Consider the following 19,259-nt stretch of genomic DNA (forward strand, 5'->3'; position numbering starts at 1 on the left):
GTCCCCCCTGGTGCTTTCTGCCAGAGGCTCCAAGTGGGGGCCGTTCTCTCCGACTGTGGCACAGAGCACGTTTTGAATATCTCGTCCTGCCCAGACTGGCCCAAGAACTACTGCATGAACCTGTTTAATTTGTTCAAAAGGTTGTTGTTGTTCGGGGTCCCGTTTGAAATCATTCTTCTTCTGGGTCACTTGATAAGGAAGAGCTTCCAGTCAGACTGTAATTTGGAATGTGGGTTCTCCAAAACCTCACAACGCCTAGGAAAGCTTATGTTTCCTTTTTGCTAGTTAGTGGAAACAACATAGCTGTTATTTTGTTAATCACATCCACTGGGATCTGATGAGGTCCATCTTGCCATTTTAATCCTAAAAACTGGTTCTCCTATGCAGTTCCTTTGACCTTACTTTGTTTCATGGCAAAACCAGCTTTCAGAAGGACTTAGGCTATTTTCTTCCCATTCTCAAAAACTTTGGCTGTGTTGTCCTACACGAAAATGTTGTCAATGTATTACAAGCGTTCTGGAGCTTCACCCTGCTCCAGTGCAGTGTGAATCAGTCCCTGGCAGATGGTAGGGCTGTGATTCCAGCCCTGGAGCAGTCAGTTCCAGCTGTACGGACGCCTCTCCAAGTGAAGGCAAACTGTGCCTGCACCCTGCTGCCAAAGGGACTGAGAAAAACACATTAATAATATTAATTGTACCAATCCACTTGGCTGCCATTGACTCCAGTTCGTATTGAAGTTCTAGCATGTCCGGCACAGCAGCACTTGGCAGCAGCGTGACTTCATTCAGGCCACGATGGTCTACTGCTAGTTTCCACTCTCCGTAAGACATTCACACTGGCCATATGGGACTGTTAAAGGGTGAGGGAGTCTTGCTCATCGCTCCTTGGCTCTTCAGTCAATGAATCAGCTTATGGATGGGAATCAAGGAGTCTCGGTTGGTGCAATATTGCCACCGGTGCACTGTTGTGGTAGTGATGGCACCTGTTCTTCGACTTTCAGCAGCCCCACTACAGAAGGGAGAAGCCAGGTGACACTGGGCTTTCCTGGGTGATGGCTGGAATTTTTTTTACACATCTCGCAGCTCACTCAGGTAGGGATTGGGTTGCCACCTCGTTCGTGAGTTCTGCCTCTTCCTCTTCCTGTTCTCCTGGTGGCCCTGCCTCGGAGCAGTCTGCCTCATCACTTCTTCCCTTAGTAAAGGAAGAATTTCTTCCTTTACTAGACGAGTTGACTTTCGCTTCCAACATTTCTTCTTGTGTATAGGGGCAACTGATTCCGGCACGGGTTGGTTTTCTGGTTCAGCCGCAGTGCCTGTCACGGGGGTTGGAGTGGCTGCAGTGCCCATCGCTTTGGTGTCAGATCCAGAGGCCTTCCTTCTCTGCCCTGGCGGGTACCGAATGTGGTGTTGAGCAGGACTCGGCAGGTATGAGCGAGGCCCTAGGGCACTGCAGTGATTTGTGTCTCTCTGCAGCTGCTGGGGTGGCAACATACTTTTTTCCAAATATTTTACTAGTTTGTCAGGGTTCTGCACTTGTTCAGGGATGAGCTCCAAAACATAAGAGGTGCCCACTGTCCTTGGTACTCATCCATGCTACCCCCCAGACCCTGCTACTTAAAACTGTCCCACCTCGGGGCAGATCTCTGGGTGATATTCTTAAATAGGTGTTTTAACTTTAAACAAGACCTGAAACACATTCAGGAGTAGGAGACATATCAATGGGAACATTGCTGGTCTGAACATCCCAAGGATATTAAAAGTTCTCAAGAGCTATTGTAACTAGCCTGGAGGAGAATGGGGAGGTGAAGGAGCCAGGGAGGGTGGAGGAGCAGGGGAAGGTGTCCCCTCTTGTCTCCCCCATAGATTGGCTCTCAGAGGAGAAAAGGCAAAGAGTGTAATTATTAATAGTTTCCAAGAGATGGCTCCCGAAGTATGGAGATGATGGCAATGCTGAGTACAAATACAAGATTAGTCTCACGACCATCCATTTTATCATACAAGGCAGTGTTACGAAGTACGACGCTCTGATAACCTTAGCCCTGCCCCCAGAGACGATAAACAGCACAACAGGCAAGTGAGGTGTCAGATAATGCAACTCACACCAAGCGCAACAACTCTGGGAGCAAAGAAATCAGCATTGTGACCAGCGACTATTTAATATAATGAATGCTTATAACCAATTTGTTTTAACATGCTCTGGCCAGATCTTACCCACTTTGGGCACCAAAATGGACTGTTGTGGTTTAAACAGCACACAGCTATTTGCTTACGCCCCAGCCCTGCAGTGGGATGGGGGAGGGAATTGGGGGTAAAAAAAAAAAAAAAAAAAAAAAAAAAGTAAAATTCATGGATTGAGATAAAGACGGTTAAGACAGTTTAATAGAACAGAAAAGGAAGGAGAAATAACAAGGATAAAAGCATTGGAATGTACAAACAAACGATGTACAATGCACTTGCCACGCGTAGACCCATGCCCAGCCAGTTCCCCGAGCCATGGTCCCTGGCCAGCCTTCGTTCTAGTTTATATACTGAGCATGACATCATATAGTATGGAATATCCCTTTGGCCAGCTTGGGTCAGCTGTCCTGGCTGTGTCTCCTCCCAGCTCCTTGTGCACCCCAGCTTCCTTGGTGGAGTGGGGTGAGAAGCTAAAAAGTGCTTGACTTAGTGTAATCAATACTATTCTTATCCTAAATCCAAAACATAGCTCTATTCCAGCCAAAACCAGGGCATCTTTCCCTTTGACAGTTTCTTTCTAACTTTTCCCCTGACCTTTTTTTTTTTTTAAAAAAAAAAACAAACAAAAAAACCCCCACAAAACAACCACAAACAAAACAAAACCTTGTGGACCTTGCCATTTAGGTGATAAAAGAGACATTATAGTCAAGTGGAAGAGCAGCTGACTCTCCAACCCCAGGATATTGCTGCTGCTGCTGCCACCACTTCTCACAATTTTTATTTCATCTTAGCGAGGAAACTTGGAGGTTCAACAAATAAAATTGTGCTCAGGAACAGGGATCAGCATTGCAATGCTGACTGATAAGTCACCAGATGCAATAACCTTCAGGCATCCGGAAAATTTGTGGTAAGAACCTTCAGCACTGAAAACACAGGTCTCTACTGGGGAGGAGAAGAATTTATTCCAGTAGCTGGAAGTAGGCACTTAGTTTTTTACATTAAACTGAAAGAGACTAAGTGCAGTTACTGTCTAGCAGGAAAAAGAAATGTATAACTAAATTATGGAGGGGAAGGTTCTATAAAGCAGAAGTAAAAAAGTTTTACTGGGTACACATATAAATGAGTAAAATGAGTACTTTCTTGACTGATACTAGGAGTATTTTCTTGATCCCTGCATTACTGTTGTCTAATTCATTGTATTTTTTTTTTATAGTATCCGTGTGGAGACATGGATCTAGATTCTTCCATATCATCTCAAATTTTTGATGATCAGATGGTAAGTTCTTTCATTTTAAAGCATTTTGAAACTTTTAATAAACTTTTTAAAGCGCAATTTATTTTAGATTTAGATTCTTTGCTGCTTACAAATTTAAAACCCCAGCAGGTGAAGAAGCCTTCCATAGATTTTTCCAGTGTGTTTTGTTTGGCTTGTTGGGTTTTATGTTCATCTAGTGGTGGGTTTGTGTTTTTGTTTGTGGATTGGTTGTGTTTTGTTGGTTTTAGTTGGTTTTTTGGTGGTTTTTTTTTTTTTTTTAGTGCAAAGCGGTTGCTGATATTTTAAATAGACCCAAATGTTCTGGATTTATAGATACCTGAACACAGCTGTAAGGTTTGACGGATCACAAAACCAGTGTTAAGGCAGTGCGAGAAGGCAGTGGCAGTTTGGACATGTGCTGTCCTCATGTGAAGCATATTTGCCTATTCCGGGTGAACTCCTCTACCTTTGCCCTCTGATAACCTCCCAAGTGCTGTCCAGAGGCTGTTTTCACTGAACGTGCCAGCTGGGTGATGCTGTGGCTGAGGTGTGTAACCCTGGCAGCATCTCTGCTGAACAAGAATCCTCTGGAGTTTGCTACTCCAGAACCTCCCAACTAGTATAGCCCACTGCTGTGTTTCTCTGCTTTAGAACCATGTAAAGAAGTGCTGTTCTCTCGTAGCCATTTGAAATGTGTACTTTCTCATGAGGTCATCAGATGTGTGCTAATGGACTCGATCCTTCTGGGTCCCTTCCAACTTGAGATATTCTATTCATGAAGGTGAAACAGCCAGGGGAAAAAAAAATGCAGTAAGTGGGTAGGATTTGGAAAACATGTGCATGCATTTATGATTATTAATATTGCTACTCATTTTCAGATATAACCCTTCTTGTGTTACCCCTTGCTTCGTTGAATGTATCTGATGCTGATAGTTAGCTATTTGCATAATGAAACAAAGCCAGGGAAAGAAATTTTTTTCTTTTTTCTTTCTGTAAAAGATCGCCCTAAGGAAAGATGAGAACTTTGCCTCTGCAAAACCGAGAGAACACCTGCTTCATTCATGATCCGCTTCAGGAGGTGGGCAATGGTGACTGGTTTCTTTGTTCTCCTTAGGCTCTAGAGGAAGCAAGCGATTGCCTGAGCGACCTGCCCAGCCCCTTTGCCTACCTGCTGACCATCCACCTGAAGGAGGGCCGGAACCTGGTTATCAGAGATCGCTGCGGTGAGCCCCACCTTTCAGCTGATTTCCTTCAACAGCTACATGGCTCTCCTCTCACTGACTTCAGTTTGGCAGCAGTTGGCTTCTTTTCTTCTTTTTGATGCAACAAGTTATTGATTTGTATCCGTTGCCCAGGTTGGAGCACTCAACGACTGGTTTTATCCATCTTAGGTACACAGGGGAGGGAGCTGCCCTCTGCTTGCTGTTCCTCCTGTCGGACTGTGAGGCTGCAGGCTGGGCTTAGCATCCGTACCCGTTCTGGAACTGCAGAGTCATTAACCTTGAGATATTCTATTTAGGCTTAAAAAAAGCGCCGAAGAGTACTTTGAAATTTATTAAATGATGGAGCTGCTCTAGGCATGCTTTTGGGGTTATCTGCAAAGATTTTAATAAAAGGGAAACCATAGAAACAGGGCTGTAAACCAAAAATCCCCTCTGTAATCTGGGATGCAATTTAAGGATGACAATATGAAAAGAAAACCAACCAAAAACCCCAGCCCCAAGCCCCACCCCCAAATGACATCTCAAATAAATTAGAAAAGATGTGGGGAATTCCTGGAAAAGCTATGTGAAGGTGCCTGCTGTTACCCTGGCTCCTCTTCAGGCTGTTGCAACAGGGAGTAAAAGTGCTTGTAAGCAGCCAGTTGGTAGCTTCTCTGCTTGCAGCAGAGGGAAGAGCTGTGCTGCCAGAGGCTCTGCGGAGACTTGTAGGGCTCTGCAGCAGCAGCTGCTCCAGGACCTTTGATCTGAACCTGTCAGAGAGCTCTTCCATATGTCCAGTCTTTCTGCATTTTAGATTTATCCTTTTATTTCCCATTTTCCCCCCCTGCATGTGGAAACAGTTCTGATACTTTTGCATTGCAAAATCTATAAGCAGTTTCTTTCTTCTGAGATGAAGCAATAGGGCTTATTCATACAGTTTTAAAGAAAATAAGCTTGTACAGCCTAAAGGCCTGTGAAGGTTTGCATGTGGAGGGACCTGTCTGGATTAGAAACCTTCTCACATGGGGTGCTTGTTGTAGAGGTTTCTATTATCTATTATCTCAGTTAACTTTTTCCATGCTGGTTTTTCATGTCTTCGTGAAACAGTAACCCTTGGCCAAGCGCATGCTTGTTTTTCCTCCCAGTTTTTGGAAGGACTGAATGAGTGCTTAGATTAAGATCTTTTCTCGTTAAACAGAAGCATGTATTTCCTAACAGTGTAGCAGTTAATCAGATTTACTAGGAAGCTGCACAAGCCAGGACACATCCAATTGCTTCTATGGAAAAGATGCTAGAAATGAGCAATTCTAGCAGAGTAGTATTTCTAAAGAAGACAAAGCATAGTTTGCTCTAGGCTGTGTTTTGTTGTGTAAGGAAGCAAATGCTTGTCTTAGTGAAGCATTAGACAACACAGTGAAACAACTAAGCAAGGGGGGAAAAAACATTTTTCTGGGTCTCTGTTGCTTTGTGGCAGATGACCATGCATTTAGTAAACTAAGTATGTGAGGTGATGCACGATTCAATAAAAATCCTGGGGTTTTTTTGCACAGTCACTGGAGGTGGTTAAAATAGTGACTTAATGCTTATTCTTCAGTCACCGTCATGTTGCGGTGGTGACTCCTTAAAAAGAAAAAGCGTGCTGCTGATGTCCTGATGCACGTGTCTATAGGTTTCTGCTGTTGTACTGGTTACTTGGGATCTCTGTGTGACACTGAGGCACAGGCCTGCTTTTTGCAATGTGCTTTTCAAGTTGTTAGCTTTGCTCATCTCTCCAGTGTGACAAAACCTCAGGGAAAACTTGTGGGCTGGGAGAATGCAACTTCCCCCCTCTTCACCACCCCCCACCCCCCTTCCCCCAGCCCCTGATGCTGCACTGGGGTATACCAGCTTACTCTGAATATAGGAACACATTCACAGCTGGCATATTGTGCGAGTCAGACTGTGGCTTGGGCTGAAGGCCAAGTCATCCTCACTGACTTGTTGGGAAGCGCAAACCCCCAGAGCTAACCAAGTGGTGCTGCCCGACATAGCTGGGAGAGGGTTTCAGTCCCTCTTCCCCAAGGTTTTCTGTATGTCGAGAGGTGCTGGAGCTCTCCAGTGGGTAATGCTGAGGTGCTGGTCCCGTGTTTTATGTGTGTGTTGGACTTTGAAACCTTCTCTGATCAGCCTTGTGTGAGCAACTGCAAAAACTCTCTGGTGAGAGAGGAGTGGTGGCAGAGTGCTGGAGTCCGTAGGGAGGAGTAGCCGTGTCCTGCTTTTAGTTGAGTAAGGTCACAGCCCGCAGTCAGTGCTTGACTGGTAATTGATGGAGATCGACTCCAAATACTGCATGGAGCATGCTATACGTTGAATGTGAAAACCACAGACCGAGTGAAGAATGTATGCCAGCATCTTTAGCCTACGTCAGGTTTAATGAAAGTTTTGTCAATTTCCTAAATCTTCATCTTCAGTTCATAGAATCACAGCATGGTTTGGGCTGAAAAGGACTGTAAAGATGATCTCGTTCCAACCCCCCGCCCCGGGCAGGGACACCTCCCGCTGGCCCAGGCTGCTCCCAGCCCCATCCAGCCTGGCGCTGAGCACTGCCAGGGACGGGGCACCCACAGCTGCTCTGGGCAGCCTGTGCCAGCGCCTCGCCGCCCTCAGAAAAGAATTTCCTCCTAATATCTAACCTAAACCTGCCCTCTTCCAGCTCAGCGCCACCCCCCTTGTCCTGTCACACATGCCTTTGTAAGAAGCCCCTCTCCAGCTCTCTTGCCGGCCCCTTTAGGTGCTGGAAGGTTCTGGAAGGTCTCCCCAGAGCCTTTGCTTCCCCAGGCTGCACAGCCCCATCCCTCTCAGCCTCTCTTCAGAGGAGACCTGCTCCAGCCCTTGGCTATCACAATACCAGCAATTACTCTGGGAGAAAAAAAGAGAAAGCAAAAAAAAAAAAAAAAAAAAAGCGCGTCCAAGCGGCCCCAGCCCCCCCAGTTCGCATTTCCCGGCGGTCAGTTCCGTGGCCGCCCAGGGGCGCCGCGGGGCTCGGGCCGCGGCCGCCTCCGCACGCGCGGGTGGCGCCTGCCCTCTGGTGGCGGCTCCCGGCACTGCCCGGCGGGGCCCGCGCAGCCCCCGGTGCGGGGCGGCGGGGGGTACCGCCTGTCGCAGGCCCCCCCCCGCCTCTGCGTCTGCCTGCGTGTTGTCCCAGTGTGAGCGCTGTCGCCGTGCGAGCGTGTAACACCAAGGCTGTGTGACAGAGGAGGTGTATGCCTGCTCTTGGGAATAGCTGTTGCTGGAAACTCCTGATTTTACTCAGCAAATTCACAGGGCTCTCCCTGAATTTACTCGTTAGGTGCCTACTCAGTGGTTACTGAGTAGGAATTGGTTGTACTTGCCTGAATAGAGGTGAGCAGTGGTTCTGCTCGATGTGACCTTATTTTTTCCTAGCTTTCCAGGTATTTTCCCAGACTTTTTGTCTCGCTACATACTGCTCTTTCCCAGGATATATTCCCTTTGGTGCGATTTAAATCCTCCTTCACTTTACCAGATTTTTATTCGCCTCCCCTGCAACGTGACCCCTGTTAACATCTGCTCTTTCCTATTTTTCTTTTCATCTTTTGCTTCTTGCAGCGTTTTTTGCCTGCCTCTCCAGCCCCTGACTTTCTGCAGCTCTTCTCCTTGCAGCTGCTGGCTGCAGAGGGTACAGGGCATCAGCCCAGCGCTCCGGCTCAGCTGCACGTGCTCCCTGGTGCCTCCTGTAAAAAATACATAAGCAATGCAGGAAAAAGTCAGCGTTGTAGTGTTTTCTTCTCTCTTACTTTTTTTTTTAATTGTATGGGAAAGAAAAAGCCCCTGTACAGCAACACCCAATACATGTACCCCACCTGAGGAAGCTGAGTGCTGTTAAAGCAGGATCTTGGTTCTGGTGGCAAGGGGAGAGGCTCCAAAATATCCCTTTTTCGGTCAAAATTGCAGTGTCTCCCCTTAGGGAGGTACAGGTAGAGAGAGGTGTTAGCCTGCTGGCTGGCCATCAGCTTACTTGCAGTCTGATTTATTTGCTTCTCACTCCTTGGGGTACAATCAAACTCGGTCATACATTAGAAACTGCCGAAGCAGATGGTAAGGGGGTCCTTGGCAGGTGGCATTCGTGTCACCTGTGTGTACCTTTGGTACCTCGTGTTAGACGGTGCATGGGTCCCATGTTTATAGTTCTTGTAATTGATGAATCAAACACTGAAGGTTATGGATCTGAGTGTGTGTATACGATACCGAAAGTGTGGGTTTTGTGTACTTGTTATAGTATTACTGTTAGTAGATGACATGATGTATCTTGGTGACAGTGAAGAATTCTTGATCTCTATAACGTTAATACTGTCAGTAGTAGGAAAGCAGAAACGTATTTTATTAATTCAATACCTGTGGAGCACTGGTAGTTCTGCAGAAAAGATAATGATATCTTATTTGGCTTAAAAAACCCCCAAACCATTCTTAATAAGCAATGCCCTTAAGTGTTGTAATTTTGTAGTACCTTTAGTGGTTTTATGGCCTGGTTGAACTGTTTTTGTGAAGCTTGCAACTTCCAGCTCTGCATGGTTTGAGCTAGGAGAGGCTGGAGCCCTTTTCCACTTGCCCGTTCGCTTTCCAAGGGCAGGGTGATGTGTCATGGTCATTTGAGTCAGCCTAATGAAATCCGAAGTGCCTTGCTCCCTTATGGCTCTGGGGTGCTCTGACTGTGCACATCGCTGCCTGTGCAAGTCACCTTTGCACAACAGTGATGCTGTGACACTGAGCAGCAATGTGATGCCACAGCTGTAAGGAAGTGTTACCTTCCTTGAGTTGACAAACCCAGCTCTGCCGCTGTAAGAAAAAAGAGAAACTGGGTATTGAGTGCCTGTAAGGGTGAGAAGCCCCTTCTGTTTCCAGATCTTGTACTTCCGAAGTCTGAGGATGTTTGTTCATCTGTTAAACAGTGTGGTTACAAGAAATACACTTCTCGGACGTGATGTCAGCTGGGAGTGGCTGTGGTTGTGGTCGTTTGCCCCCTGCCCCTCAGCTGCATTGCTCCGGCCTGTATTTTCTATGTGTCTTTTTTCCACATAGTATTTTTCCCCCCGCTAGTTTTTTTTTAACAGCATCTTTGTGCCCTGTCTGTGTTTCTTTGGGGTTTCCCTTGTTGTTTCCTGTTGCTGCACTTTGGTTTTGCTCTCCTTGCTTTCCTCTCGCGGTGTAGTACGGAACATGCCATCGTCTTGCTGGGTGCATCTCGCTCCCCTGTCCAGAGCACATCATCATCTGCTCTCACATCTAACACCACCTACTGCCAGGGGGTCCCGGTGGGCTCCCGGAGCTGGCAGAGAGGCTGTGCTTCTCTGCTCCTAACCTCAGCGTGAGCTGTGCCAAATCTCGGGCTCCCAAGGGCAAAATAAAATTCAAGGGGACAGAATAAGACATACTTTTAACTTTAAGCAATAATGAACCTGCAGTAGCCCACCACTTAGAGCTCTGGGCTATCTGCTGCTCGGGTCCACGCTGATACCAGGGTGCTGGAGGAGGGGATGTGTTTGTGCTGTGCTGGGTGTTTGTCAGCTTAGTGCATTGTTTGGAAAGCAAATGCTCGGAACAATTAGGCTGTATCGCTCCCTGCAAACATACTGATTAATTTAGACTTTCTCTGTTTTCAGGGTATCTGCAATTAGATCATTAGTCCCTCAGATTTATTAATTATTGAGATGTATTAGGCAACTTTTCACACTTCTTTTTGAAAGGCGTAATCATGGCTAATTTACAACTGCTAAGAATTTGAATGGTGCTGGGTGCTTGTTTTGATGTTTTCTGGATCTGGTGTAGCTCTGCCTACGAGGGCTTGTGCAGCAAGTGTTGGTCTGTGCCAAGTTTGGTTTCTGGAGAGACAAAGTGTGCGGCTGGAACTTTGCCCTTTATACACGGTGATCCCTGTGAGCATCCTTCCTGGACTGGCAGTGGGAAATGAATGCACAAAGATAGGAACTTCAGGAAAATAGATTGAGTTCGAACAAAAGCAATTAATCCATTGTATGCGTAGCCACCTTTGGTAAATTAATGTTAAATTAAGAAGCATAGGGATGGCAGCACAGAAAGAGAATACATAAAGGCCCAGAGAATACCCTGTGACTCTTCTTTTGTAGATAATTGTAATTTAGATAACAGGTTTCTTAAACGGTCCAAGCTCTATTAATTGTCAGAGCTGAGTCTTGGGGGGGGGGGGGGGGGGGGGGGGGGGGGCACCTGCCTGCATTAGCAGCTCACACTGTGTCTTTCTGGGACCCCTTAAGACTACAAGAAGACACAACTATTTACACCGAAGGTCCTCTGTGCTGCCTAGTAATATAAATGTGCTTTCTGCCCTCCTGTGCCTTCATACTTGAGCCCGACTGGGAATACAATGTTCAGCTGAACTATTTTTTGCCATAGGCAAGTCCATTCTTCGTGTCCTTGCATCCCTAATGCACGCCACATGGCGTTTTGGTAGGGTCTTGCACGTTCTTTTTAGCTCCTTTAGGTTTTTTAAACACTGTGAAGTGTCTTGCATAGAATGTTCCGTATCTGCTTCTGTCACTTTATTACTGTTCAGTTCAGGCTTTTTTTCCCTTTTTTCCCCCCATCATCTGTGGGTTTGCATACATTCTTCACACTTCTCTGGTCTTTTTAGTGTATTGGGTTTTGTTGTGGTGTGTTTTTTTGGTTTGTGGGCGTGTTTTTTGCTTGTTTGTTGGTTTATTTTCCCTTGGAACCTATTGGCGATGCTTGTTTCCAAGCAATGTTTCACTTCCATCTGGTCATGTAAAACTAGCTGGGCACAAAACTTTCCAAAATTACCTGAATTTCCTGCCAGCAGAATACTTTTTTTGTTTTAGATTTTCCCTTTAAGCCTTGATCTTTGCTATTTCACTACAAGAATGTAGTGGTTTTCCACTTAAAAAGAAAAGTGTGTGTTCCATTTTAAAGTATCTTTTACTCCTTGTTGTAAATGACTCCAGTAATTCTATTTCTAGGAAGATTTTACAAAATTTATTCTTTACATGCATATAAAATAAATCCTTCATTTCCTTCTTCAGATTAAAATGTAGGGTTTTAACCAAAGCTTAAGATGGTCTAGGTTATATTTCATACTGTCCTTTGATTTTTTTTTCAGGTTTTTAAGGCAACTCGGTGGTATTTTTTATTTATTTATTTATGTAACGAAACTTGTTTCATATGCTACGTTTCCCGTAAGTTTACTCCTATAAAATAGTGTGTGGTTTGAAATTATATCGGGTCTTCTGGTGTTGGCATTTTTTTTTGGTTTTTTTTTTTTTTTCTAATTATGAAGTAAGTGTGTAGCAGTATTGAACACAGTCAGTGTGATCCATCCCCTGGTAGCTGCTAGAGGGCAGCAGGATCCATTTAAAAACACCATTAACAGTTTCTTGGGCTGCTCAACTCTCCTGCTGCTGTGTCCCAGCAACTTTCGCTCACTGAAGCTTGCTCTGATTTTGTTTTTAGTGTTAGTGGAAGAAAATAAAGTAAAATAGATACTATGTGAATGAATTCAAGGGAGCATCACTGCTGAGAAGAATGTTCTTTCTCTAATGGGAAAACAGGTCCAGCTGACGGAATGATTTTTTTTAGAGGTCATCCATTCTTTATACTCCTGCTGGGTTTGTTTTAGGCTGAGAGGTAGATAATCTTGTTTGTTGTATAAATTTTGGTGATATATTTCATTGTGTGAGAGCCTTTTTGTCATTGAATAACGTTTAAGTTAACCTCAAAGCATCACACCTTGCCTTTCCCGCTAGAGAAGTATTTTTCTCGGGCTAAATTCTCAACTGACTTCAGGAATAATCAGTCGTCTTGCGTTACCCCGCTGGCATTGCTACAACTGTTGTGACAGAGATGAACATGTTCAGATTTTGCATTGCAGAAAAGCCTGGCTGCATGTGCTTAAAAGTTGTTGACTTGGTTTCTTTCACTGGGAAATGGCTGCTAAAAAGCTTTTTTTATCATGGTCTGTCTTCTCCAGAAAATTATCAGGTTTTGTCATGTTTAAAGGAAAATTATACATATGAAAAACCAAACCAACCTAAACCTTTTCTAGACTGGTTCGTCTCTAAAATCCCTAGGTCCTTTTCTGGCTAGGTTATAGATTGTCTCTAGTAAGTAGCTTTTAATAGATCCAGACATCTTTCTGTTCTTGAATCCAGAAGGCGTCAAGCCTTGAATTCAAATGCAGTTAATCATTTGCAGTCTGTGCTGTTCATCCCGTCAGGCAAGGCTTGTCCACCTGCCTTATTTCTCATCCCCTTCTCCTTTTTAACCTATTTTGATCACCTAGATGCAATCTGGGGTGTCTCAAAGAAGCACAGAAGTGGACACAAAGACCCAGGGAGGTACAGGAGCTTCGTCAGCATCCCAGGAGCAGCTTGGGGGAAGCCTGGAAAGCCCCAAAAGGGACTTTTGTTTCTCTCCCAGCCATCCAGGTCCACCCCAGCAGACGCCAGTGAGCCCTGGTGCGCGCCAGCTCCCGCCACGGAGGTGAAGGTCCATCTGTTTGTCGGCACAGAGGTGTCAGCCCGTCATTTGTATGATCCGGGAGCCACGCTCCCGCGACGCCGACCCCTTTCCCCTGCCTGCCTAGTTGAGATGTTACCCCTCTGACAGCCAGACAGGCGAGCGCCGCCGAAACCCGCACCCCTCCACAATTATTTTCCCTAACAATTAACACCGGTACTAACTTGACACCTTTTCCTTGTTTGGCTTTTGTAAACCATCATCCCTTTTTCTATTAATTCCCAGCATTAATATTTTCTTTCGCGCAAGTGCTGCCGTTCACCCCTGAAACAGTTTGAACATTATGTAGCTGTCAAGATAGCGAGGGATTACCCAGTGTGCCTTGCCGGAGTAAGTGACACCACTGAGGCCCCGGTTTGAGATGTTTATTTTGAGAGTAAGCTGACAAGCATGAAGGCCTGATCCCAGAGTGGCAATCTTATTTAATTAAAGGCCTTTTTTTTTTTTTTTTTTTCATTATAGCTTTTTTCCATCACTACTTTTTCTATATTTTAAAATTATATATTTATATATATATTCCTTTCATATATATATATGTATGCTTATATATATAAAATATATGTAAATATAATGGATGACATTCTTAAAAAAATATGTATATATAAGAGAATGCTTGCTAAAGGCTGGCTCACATGAGCAGTGCTGGGCAGCCCTTCTCCCAATTTATTTTCCTTTCCTGTATAACAACCTGGAAAGCTTTCAGAGCAATAATGCAATTGGGATGCTTACTTAGCCATAGTCTTCTTGCTTCCATCCCTGGAGAAAGGGCTCGGAGTTTTAGACTTGCAGATACTGAACTTGCTGGCTGTTTGCTTTCTCTGTCTCTTTCTCTTCAGGTTTTGCCCTTGTGTGCGTGGGTTTTCTGTGCCAAAAGCAGATGAATTGTGGCCACAGACCACCTGCCTCCATCACCCCCTTCATGCTCTCATTTCACCAGTTGCTTTCCTTGTCTCGGCCAGTTGCTATTCCATACACAGAATAGGTTGTGGACATTATTATTCCTATTATCGTTATTTTAAATAATGCACCTTGCTCCTGGTTATTCTGTAAATAAAAGCTAGTTAACTTTTTTCTTTTTCTCTTTTTCTCTTTTTCTCTTTTCTCTTTTTCTCTTTTCTCTTTTTCTCTTTTCTCTTTTTCTCTTTTCTCTTTTTCTCTTTCTCTTTTTCTCTTTTCTCTTTTTCTCTTTCTCTTTTTCTCTTTCTCTTTTTCTTTTTCTCTTTTTCTTTTTCTCTTTTTCTTTTTCTCTTTTTCTTTTTCTCTTTTTCTTTTTCTCTTTTTCTTTTTCTCTTTTTCTTTTTCTCTTTTTCTTTTTCTCTTTTTCTTTTTCTCTTTTTCTTTTTCTCTTTTTCTTTTTCTCTTTTTCTTTTTCTCTTTTTCTTTTTCTCTTTTTCTTTTTCTCTTTTTCTCTTTCTCTTTTTCTCTTTTTCTTTTTCTCTTTTTCTTTTTCTCTTTTTCTTTTTCTCTTTTTCTTTTTCTCTTTTTCTTTTTCTCTTTTTCTTTTTCTCTTTTCCTTTCTTTCTTTTTAAAGGAGCTGCAAGTAACCAACACAGGAGAGCTCAATGCTGGTATTTTTTGAACCTCTGCATCCTCTGAGGGCTACTGCCCACCTTGTAGGGCTACGATTTATCTCTGTGTTGCCACTCATTGTGGAAAGTGTGCTGGTTTCATGCTGTACACTTTATATAGGAGTATAATTGTAGTTCTGAGAAGTATTCTAGGGAAAGGTCTATTCCCAACCCGTTGAAAACAGTGAGAAGCTGCCCTCTGACTTCCCTGGCTTTGGATCAGGCCCTTATTATTCTCCCTTAGAGAAGAAGGAAAAGAAGCTTCTTTTTAAGTTTGGAGCATTTTTTCACAGAGGGGGGTTGATTTCAACAATTACTACTTAGGAAAAGGATCAGCTGCTGATACTATTTGAAAACCAACTGATATTTTCCTTCTGTGAATGAAAGACCCTTCATATGCAAAATTGGCCAGGGCTCTACCACCCTTCCCTTTTGAAATTAAAACCATAATAACTTTCTCTAATTCTTAAAAATAAGTCTGTATGTCCCAGGAGCACAGTTCTTTACAGTACTACCTAATTCCAAATAAATGCTAACACATAACTTTTTCATGAATCTAAGTCTGTCTTCATACAACACTAACCAGAGCTTTGGATGTTTAAGTATGGGGTTTTTTTTTTCACATTCTCACTGTTCCATCAAACTACTGGCAAGACAGAGTATTGGTCCTTACACTGGGTTATCCTGAGCTGCTGTGTGTTTGTCGGCCAGTATCCCAATGGGAACCAGGGGAGGACAGGTTCAGATTATTTCTGCATGTGAAGTCTGGCGGAGGAGTCAATCTTTTCTTGCCGGCAGCCCACAGTGCAGGCTGGGGGGCAGCCAGGACCATTGTGTGCTGTTCTTCTAATGAAATTGAACTGTTAGGAGAGAAGTTTAATTCCAGATATAAGGTATAATACAGACAATATTGAATATGACAGATGAATGGCACCTGGGATCAGTTAATTGTATATGCTGCTACACCTCAGTTTTATTCTTCCCCTGATTTTTTTTCTTTTTTTTTTCTTTTTCTTTTTTTTTTTTTTTTTTGGCAAAGTCTGTATGCGTTACTAAATGAACTATCTAATTAAATCCTTCATGTACCTTGTTCGCCCTTTGGTATGGTGCCCTACGTGGTGGTTGGTGTTAGTGCAGATGCCGCTGGTTTAATAACAATGATAAAAAGTTGATTCCCTCTTCTGTTTTCCTTTGACAGCTGCAAGTCTTTCTATTGCTGCTGAGTGGCACGAGCCTCATGCTCTGTCCATGGACATCTGTTCCATAAAAATATGGGACATTATTGCCATGGCAAATTATACCACTTGGATTAAAAAATGTGTTACCTGAATATTGTTTGTTGCCTTTATGGAGTCTATTCTGTGTGTGGTTTTTATCCTGAGCTGGTGAATAATGTCAGTATTTTTTCACTGAAACTTGAAATTTGGTGCTAAGTAAATTGGCAAGTGACTCCAGTGATGAAATCCTGACGGGTATTTTAGCTATTGTTACTGGTTTCCTTGGAGCTCCTATCCAAGTTACGATGCTTTTGAGTTTTGGTCTTTTGATATATCCATAGTCACAGGATTGCATTTTCTTTCTTCCACTGTCTGTGTTCTGAGTTGGCCTGTAAACAGTTGTTCATCCCTGCTGCTGTTTCCTTTTTTCCCACATTAAAACGGTAACTAAGTTACTAAAGAATAATTAATGTTCTTTAAAAATAACACAGCAGAGATTGAGTGAATGATGAAGAATTTTTGTTGCTGCTTTCAAACAACTTTGTGCTTCTGTTCTATAGAGTTCCTGTATGAGCTATCAGTTTTTCTACAGGTAATCAAGTATATGCATGTATATATAAAATTACTCATTGCCATTTATTATTGTTATGTATTGTTTTATGTAACTATAATATTGTGGGTTTACGTGGGGATATGCTAATCTATTCTTTATTAATTACCACAGGTACAAGTGACCCATATGTGAAGTTTAAACTGAATGGGAAAACTCTATACAAAAGTAAGGTAGTCTACAAGAACCTCAACCCAGTTTGGGATGAAACTGTAGTGCTGCCTGTACAGACCCTCAATCAGAAACTCTGGATCAAGGTAGGTTTTGGGTTTAGATTTTTGAAAGATGGATCTATATTTTTTTAGGCAATCATTTTCAACTTTAGAAATGTATTGATTTTTATTCGCTGTAGCAGTGTAACTTAAAACACAATCCGGTTTTAAGAGTTTCAGCAATTTCAAATTAAAATGCACATATGTCTTTTCCAGACTTTACTCACATGTTTTGCTTTCCGTCTGCAAAAACCCAAGTTGAAATAAAACTCCTTGACTGGGTATGTTTAAAGCTATGGAGCTAAATTCTCCCCGCTCTTACCGTGCTTGTGCAAGCTCGGTGAAACCAATAGCGGTTTCATAAGCACGTTTTAAGAGTGTAATTTGGCTGGGTTGAACAGAATTATTACCTGGGATGCAGCTGTGACAAGTAGCAAAGCCTTTTCTCATTATGAGTAACGTTACAGTTACCAGAACCGCAAGCTACCAGTTGCGAGCACTAATTGCTAAAACATCTGTAACCAGAAGTACCTGATTTTTGTGCAGCATTTCATTATGCTGTTGCACAGGGCATAAAGGAACAGGCACAATCCATAGCAGCACACATGTCTCTGTTTACATAATATTAAGGAGATACTTCCAAAATGCTGTTTAAATATTTAGTTAAAAATACAAATTAAAGCAGAGAGATGGAAAATTATCCCTGAATTTTATCTAAGCTTTGATCTTTCAAATACAAAATTGCACTGAAAGGGCTTAAAATATCTGTTCTTTTACCGGCTGGGATAAAGCTGGCTTATGATGTGAACATTAGAAATATTTATTTTTTTTGCTACCAGGTGTACGATCGAGATTTAACCTCTTCAGACTTCATGGGTTCGGCTTTCGTAGCACTCGCTGAACTTGAACTCAATAGGTAATATGTTTATTTAATTAAAGGTTAATAATGCAGCTTAATTGAGAAACAGGAAAATAATGAAACGCTTGTGCTCTAGCGTGGAATTTGTCTATTCATGAAAAGTTATTTTGATAGAAGATAGAAATGGCTTGAGATTAGTCCTGTACATGCACATGTTTATCCGGCGTTATGTACTGGATTCAGATCCAACCTGGGTGGAGCAGTTCAGCAGAAGGCACCCTCTCCTTTTTGTGTCTAGGAATAAGAATAAGAGTTTCTATATGCGGCATTGTTTAGGGAGTGCTACGTGAGAATAATTTACGGAGGTGGAAGAAGAAAGCGGGGAGAAGGTTGAGACCCCCCCCCCCCTTAGCCCCACGTAGCGCGGGGTGCCTTTTTCTGTGCGTAATTGGGCTGAGGGGCGGATTGCCTGGCTGCTGCAAGCACCCCGCTCCAGCCTCCCCCCGCAGCCATGCGTCCCTGTGGCAGCTGCATCTGGCCCTGATTTAGTGCGGAGGCAAGCCCTGCGCCTTTTGTCTGCTGCTGCTTCATCTCAATGTGGAGCTGGAAGCCAGGAATTCGAGTTTTAGTTCTCTTTTATACTCTCTTGCTGGCTGTGTGACTCTTTCTAAAAAAAAAAAAAAAAAAAAGAGTTCTCCCTGTGGTGGTACGTTATAGCTCCCATGGCTGCTGTATCTGTATTTCTAGAAACGTTAATGAATTTATCCATGAGATAGAGCCACCAGATAAATGCCAGCATTCCTGTTTTCAGAGAGTAAACTGAGTCACAGAGAGAGATTACACACAGGCAGAGATAAGGCAGAATAAATATCTCCAGTGTCAAATCCCAGAAAATGTTAGAAAATTCACTTGGATAAATTTCCCTGTCACTCTTCTTCCCTGTGAAGTGGAGGTAGTACTAACTTAATTCGGTGGGTGGTGAGTTACAAGTATTAAGCAATGCTATATAAACACTATGCTGTGTTATTAAAAGGGGGGTGTTTTTTGTTAGAAGGAACCCTCCCGGTTTCCCATTTTAACATTTAAACTCAATATTGGGAATTTCAGACAAGAAGCTGAAATTTGCACAGCTCAGAGTGACCTTTAATAATCAACTCGAGTTTACTGGAGTCAATAAATGCTTGTCTGTTTTTTGCTTGTAGAACTACTGAACAGGTTTTAAAACTGGAGGATCCCAACAGTTTAGAAGATGATATGGGAGTGATTGTATTAAACTTGAGTCTAGCAGTGAAGCAAGGAGACTTCAAGAGAAATGTAAGTGCCTTAGGAAATCAAATTTATAGCTGGAATGCTGGGGTGGGGGGAAGAGCTGGCATAATCTGATTTACTGGGAAATGCCACCTTTATTTTCATCCTCTGAGACTCAATATTGAAATAGAGTTAGATCATAACTTTAAAAAAAGCCCCATATTTTTAAAGGGGTAAAAGTTGCATAGACATCTGTAGCTGGATGCTTCTGTCTTGGAGCTGTGATGCGCGCTGTGGCAGCGCTCTCCGTGTGCCAGGCATGTGGTCTCTGCCACCGCACTGCGCAGGC

At 43.3% G+C, this 19,259-nt stretch overlaps 1 protein-coding gene across 6 annotated transcripts in view; it reads left to right on the forward strand.

Moving 5' to 3' along the window:
* Nucleotides 1–19,259, forward strand: part of MCTP2 (multiple C2 and transmembrane domain containing 2) — a 127,784-nt gene that overhangs the window by 23,578 nt on the left and 84,947 nt on the right. For all 6 annotated transcript variants that reach the window (XM_056347082.1, XM_056347079.1, XM_056347080.1 and 3 more), the window contains 5 exons: nt 3,391–3,453; nt 4,547–4,655; nt 16,706–16,848; nt 17,643–17,719; nt 18,865–18,976. In XM_056347082.1, the coding sequence (XP_056203057.1) occupies nt 3,391–3,453; nt 4,547–4,655; nt 16,706–16,848; nt 17,643–17,719; nt 18,865–18,976 (504 nt within the window). The remainder of the gene's footprint in view (nt 1–3,390; nt 3,454–4,546; nt 4,656–16,705; nt 16,849–17,642; nt 17,720–18,864; nt 18,977–19,259) is intronic.

The sequence above is a fragment of the Falco biarmicus genome, chromosome 7 (assembly GCF_023638135.1).
Source record: "Falco biarmicus isolate bFalBia1 chromosome 7, bFalBia1.pri, whole genome shotgun sequence".
Taxonomy (NCBI): Eukaryota; Metazoa; Chordata; class Aves; order Falconiformes; family Falconidae; genus Falco; species Falco biarmicus.